Source organism: Salmo salar, chromosome 02 (genome assembly GCF_965601325.2).
Source record: "Salmo salar chromosome 02, fSalSal1, whole genome shotgun sequence".
Taxonomy (NCBI): domain Eukaryota; kingdom Metazoa; phylum Chordata; class Actinopteri; order Salmoniformes; family Salmonidae; genus Salmo; species Salmo salar.
This window is the reverse complement of record NC_138292.1, coordinates 73,619,687-73,625,615: the sequence shown is the minus strand read 5'-3', so window position 1 is coordinate 73,625,615 and position 5,929 is coordinate 73,619,687. Positions and strand designations below refer to the sequence as shown.

The following is a 5,929-nucleotide window of genomic DNA, read 5'->3' as shown; positions in this document are numbered from 1 at the left end:
GCCTGCACCCGATGGTTGATTTTGGAAAACATTGTTGTCTGCTTTTCCACTAATGGCATAATTAGGGTTGTTATCGCTGCTGAGGTCAGAGATCAATCCATTTACGGGTGGAGGTTCACTAATTAGCGGGCGAGTGGGAACCACCCCCTCTGATAGCTTGCACATTATTAGAACATTTGAAAGGAAAAATTGTTTTTCCTAATTTTCCAAAATTTGGTTTTGGAATGTGGAAAACTGCAAAGACGATTTTAATCTATTTATAGACGTTAATGAACCATCAGTACTGTACAGTACTGTGGAAGTTGGACGTGAATGAATTTGCAAAAGCAAATTGAATTAATCAGTGCCAATGATTAGTCCTACCTGGGTAGGCTATCTGGGTATTAAACTTGAATTACCTGAGAGGTTGCTTCATCCAGGTTAATATGCAAAGTTTAAGTTGTCTCATTTAATTGGAAGAACCTAGAAAGGTATGTTCGACAATTTAACTAAATAAATTGAATGAGACGATAATCCATACAATCTCCATTGATTGGATATCATAAGTGTAAACCGTAGTTCAAATGTTGGGACCCTTCACCACTAGGGTACGCACCTCCCTGGGGCTGAGCGTCAGTAAAGGGGTTTTACTGACTGTGCCTTGCTAAAGCAGATTTTACTGATTAATCTATTTATGATATATCAAACCTGTATAGGCTATCTGGGAATTAACTTTCAATTAACCTGAGAGCATTGCTTCATCTAAGTTAAGTTTGGAAAAAGTTAATCATGTCTCATTGTAGACGCCCAATCAATTTTGGATATTATTTGAAAGATCCACTTGAAAAGGTAAATCTGGCAATTTCACTTGTTAGTTAAATTGAATGAGACGTGCTCCACGTTTGAATTTCCCCTAGAGATGTACTCGCAATTCTTCACCACCAGGGTGCAGAATGCTGAAATTTAAACGGAAGTACAAAGGTCGGACTTCCGTCACGCTAGCGGAGAAATTTTAAACGTGTTACGGTGGAGGGTAAAATGTTCCCTCTCTGTTAGCTTACCCGTAATGCTAAGCTATTGCTACTTGGTTCAGGAGTATCCTTCCAAGCACCAAAATAGGATCCTTTCCCTTATGGAAAGGGTGGGTTTTCTAGTGACGTCTCACCTTAACCCCATTCAGCATACTCTGCTAGCGTTTATGTTGACCGGAGCGACACGGTACTTAACTACAAATACGCATACGGTCTGCCCACAGTCCTAGTGCGGTAGGCAAACCACTCGGCTCGGTTCCCGGACAGCTAACCTCTAATTTCTAACCTTACTCTAGAAGTTAATATTTACCGACAGAAATAGTACCGTTTGGCCTAACGGACTAAATCTGGAATTTAATCCTCACTGCTATCGACATAAGACCGGAGCTATTCTAAATAGCTTCTCTCAATGGAAAATGCACAATCACTTTGTTTACATAGCAGGCTTTCACAGCAAAGTCCAATTCTATCTTAGATTCCTCGCATGGGGGCTCCAAATGTCGTGTCTTTGGGGGTACCATTAAACGGAAGATATGTTTATCAATTAACTCCCTGTAATTATCATCACGCGATTAAACTGATTAATCGTTTAATTGTAATTAACTAGGAGGTCGGGGCACCAAGGAGAATATTCAGATTACAAAGCTATAATTTTCCTAATATAACTTTCCTGTACTATAATATTATTTTCTATTATAGTATAGGTCGATTATCTTCTAAGTTTAAATGGTGGATTTACCTCTAGTCCAGTCTCATTCCAAAACGTCGTAAATTGTTGTATCTGCACGAACCCAGTCTTTACTAAAATCATCCATACATCAATTGTCTTAAAATCATTTATTTACTACACTAAGTAATTAACAGAAAAACATACAAACAGTAATTATTGTCACAAAGGATTGGTATCGGAATGTGCACTTGTGGGCTAAACAGGCTGGTCGGCCTGTTGAACAATGGGTCATAAATGGTCAGCTGAGAAGTTTACACAGAGTTCATTAATATTACAATTGACAATTGAAGGCTCACTCATTCGGGAACAATTGCAATCAATATATATATTTACGCTCAGTGTGTCGTTCTGATTCTTGTTGGAGAGTAGTTCTGTTGGGGAGTTTTGTCCGCGTTCTCTCTCTCTCTCTCTCTCTCCGGTTAGAATGGATCTTTCAGAGCGACATTCATTAATGTCGTCATAGAATGGTTGTTTCGTTGGTCTTCCCGTTCGATGATATAATTTACTTAGCTGCAGACTAATAATTAATATCAAAGACTTGTTCTTATTCTGTCGGTATCAATAGTCTAAAAGTTAACCACGTGGTATGGTTCACTTTCAGTAGAGTACTTGGATGGTCAAACCTCTGGCCATAGAGTGTAGGCCTGGTCTGGAGAAATGTAAATCAGGGAGTGTTTTATAGTGCCCATCGAACAGGCTGGTCAAATGACGCCTGGTCCTGTATGTGTCCCTGGGGCGTGCCTATGACTGAGTTAGATTTGGTTACAGAAATACAATTCTATCACATTACATCAGTACATAGCATCTCAATGTCTTACAAAAGCTTTATCCTTATTAATACATTCCATACACCCATATGAGGCAAGTCTTAAACTGAGTCTATTATATAAACAGTTTTATGGTAATATGGCTATATTGTCTCTTCTGAGTATCACAAAATTGTACCAAAAGAGGCCAACGTCATGACAGACTCTACCAAGAAGGTGAGTTGTCACTTAAAAATGTAAAGATAAGTCATGTCTGATTTTGTATATCTATATTTAAATCATGTTTTGAACTTTGTCTTTGTGTGTCTGTCTCCAGGTGACTAAAAAGCTTGCGGGTACCGCTGCAGACACGGCCGCCTGGGTTACCAACATTGGTAACGAGCATGGGCAGGTCCTCGTCAGTGTCCTCACTGCTGGTGAGGGCGACGGATTGCTCCCCATGGTGGCTGGTCTCATGGAGCGGTACCGGCTCGCCGGGGTGGCGCCCCCCCAGCTCATGTACGTGGACCGAGACTGCTGCTCCAGCTTCGGCGGATCAAAGACAGCTGCCATGTACAATGAGTGGGACCAGCTGGTGGTTCGGCTGGACATCTGGCACCTGATGCGGCGGTTCGCGTCAGGTGTCACCACTGAGAGCCACCAGCTCTACGGTCCCTTCATGCGGCAGCTGTCAGTCTGCATCTTAGAGTGGGATGCAGGCGATGTCCGCCGACTGCTGGGGGCCAAGAGGTCTGAGCTGGAGGGGAAGCACAGGATGGTCAGCCTCACCGAGGCGGAGGTTTCGAGGCAGATCGGCAGGAAGGAGATGGCACTTCACTGTCGGCGTCGTACGCGTAGAGCTGCGGTGACCGAAGTCCTTCTCCTTGACCTCCTCGAGACCTTCCACGGCGAGAAGGGGGGTCGACACCCTGGGCATCCCGTTGCTGGACTCCATCAGCATCCAGGCAATCTGACAAGAGCAGAGGCGCCACCTCCACTGCATACAGGACCCACCCGTTGTACTGTACACCGAGACCGGCATATTCACGCCACCCTTGGTTTATCGCTGCGCACGGGGCTCCACATCCTTGGAGTCATTCCACCTCAACCGGTTCATCCCAGGTAATTGTCATTGTGGAGCTTAAAGTAATGCTTAATGTTTAATGTTAACAGCAACAGCTCTCCCACCCTAATCATGTATTGTTCTCTCAGGTACCAGGGCAAATGCAATGCATTTCCAGGCATTCCTGTTGGATGGACTGGTGAGGTGGAACAGGGACCGTGCACAGACAGCAGTGGAGGGAAAGAACAGGCAGCCCCTGCTCTCCTACAGTGGCCACCTGCAGCACATCCTTAACCTTAGCAGCCAAAGGGTGCTTGGCAAGGAACAGGTTAAGGACTACTCCAAGCCTAGCAAGTACACGGGTAAGTCGAGTAAGAGAATGAACATTTACATCAATTGCATTAATTACATCCCATTAACTCTTCCCTACTCTGCTTTTGCCTGATTTTTTTATATTTTTTTGCTTTAATAGGGGAACTCCTATTAGTGGAGTACCTGTACTCGCAATCTGGCAGAGTGCTGCAGGATGTCAGCGCGGACCCTGACCTTCCGGAAGAGGCAGCCGCCGTCGAGCAGCTCGACGAGGAGGACGAGGGCTTTCAGGAGGATGTGGACCAGACAGTCCACATCTCTCATGTCACTCCTAAGAGGGCCCCGTCCTCCAGCTCAGCGGCACCTGTCAGGGGAACCCGCTGACGCACCCAGGTCTGGGCCATCCAGTCCCACCGCCCCTGAAGACGGAAGCTCTCCTGAGGCCCCTGATCAACACGGTTCTCCTCACCCTGAACACTCCTCTGATTCAGAGGTAATTATAATTGACCTTTTGTGTTGTTAAAAAGAAAAATGCTATTGCAACCTCTGAAATAAGGAATTGAGACAAACTCAAGACAATTTTCGGGTGTTTAATACCAAGGATGCCATCAGCTGAGTGCATACATTTAGAAAGCTCACAACACATCTTATACTCTTCCCTTGTAGGCGTCAACTCCCCAGCTATACATTTTATGACCCCAATGACTTTCCCCTTCTTTCCCCTGTGGAATATCCATGGTCCTCTTTGTTTAGCTATCCATCTTCTGGGCCTGACCCTGATCTCTGATCCTAGGCAATTTCCTCTTATCTGATTAGGTTATGGTTTCTAAATTAGCATACACAAAGTTTCATGTCAACTCAATTAATACTCACCAGTAATCATTCACTAAACAGGATTTTTTTTTAAACTACAGTTTAACTTGAAACATGTTACATTTTACCAGATTCCATCTGTTTATTTTTAGTTACACAATATAAAACATTTTCTATTTCCTTTGTAGAAGAATCTTATGTGTTACCCCTAAATGTTTGACATCGTCCTCATCGATTCTTCCATGTCGCTTTATCTTCAGGGGGCGATGCAATGCCGGGCTACCAGCATGTCCGCAGGCTTGCCAGGGCCTTGGTGGGGATGAGGAACCGTCAGGGGCTGTCGGACCGCAGGGTAGACGGTCTGGTGGCGCTGTGGCTGGCGCTTGATCTACCCTGCCCGACACCAGGAGAGGATCGTTCAGGGGCGGTTCAAGGCAACGAAGGGGAAGTCGTCCATTATCCTAGGAAAAGACTCTCCCCAACAGTATGTTGTTAGTGTTCATGTCCTCCACCTTACTATTATATTGCCTGCCTTTACATTAAATGCATATGAAGGTCAGGTGATGGCTATCATTATTTATCTTCTCTGTTTTAGTTGCCTTCTTGGACTCAACTCGGGCCCTGCCAATTGGCCGGGCACCAGCCGTTTGGTGGAGGCAATTTGCAGTCAGCTCTGCCAAATCCATCCCAGCGCCATGACCTCCAAGAGGAACAGTCTACTTTATGATACAGAATGCAGGGATGTGTACTGAACCTGTACCCATAATAAAACAAAGTGCTCTATGGTCAAATGCATCAATGAAGTGGCATCTGCATTCATATAGATGATTTCGCAATAGTCTAGGACCAGTAAGAACATAGATTGAATGATCTGCTTTGTACTATTAAGCAAGAGGCCTGACCTATTTCTATAGAAGAAGCCCATTTTTATATTCAGCATCTTAATTAACTTTAAAAAGACAACTTAACATATTTACTGATACACCACCGTACTAGGTACGTACACTTCAATCATTAGAATCATTTTTGTGTACTCTAGAAAACAACATACTTAGTTTTCCATGTATTCAATAATAATTTAAGGTTTTCTGCAAAATAATGAAAGCATAATGTAGTTCAGAGAGCCTGATCAGCAGGGCGATAGAGTACACAACGGTATCGTCTGCACACAGCTGCAGGTAAAGCTTTATTATTATATTTATATATTTCTAACAAAACAATATTATTCATGTATACAACAGTTGTTTATTAGACA

The 5,929-nt window shown here is 43.7% G+C and overlaps 1 protein-coding gene across 1 annotated transcript; it reads left to right on the top strand.

Moving 5' to 3' along the window:
- Positions 1-357: 357 nt before the first annotated feature.
- Positions 358-5,469, top strand: LOC106591622 (uncharacterized). The gene is made up of 6 exons (XM_014182832.3): positions 358-2,723; positions 2,824-3,608; positions 3,699-3,911; positions 4,022-4,354; positions 4,935-5,158; positions 5,270-5,469. The coding sequence occupies exons 1-3, from the start codon at positions 2,703-2,705 to the stop codon at positions 3,841-3,843; spliced, it is 951 nt and encodes a 316-aa protein (XP_014038307.1). The 5' UTR covers positions 358-2,702; the 3' UTR covers positions 3,844-3,911; positions 4,022-4,354; positions 4,935-5,158; positions 5,270-5,469.
- Positions 5,470-5,929: the final 460 nt, after the last annotated feature.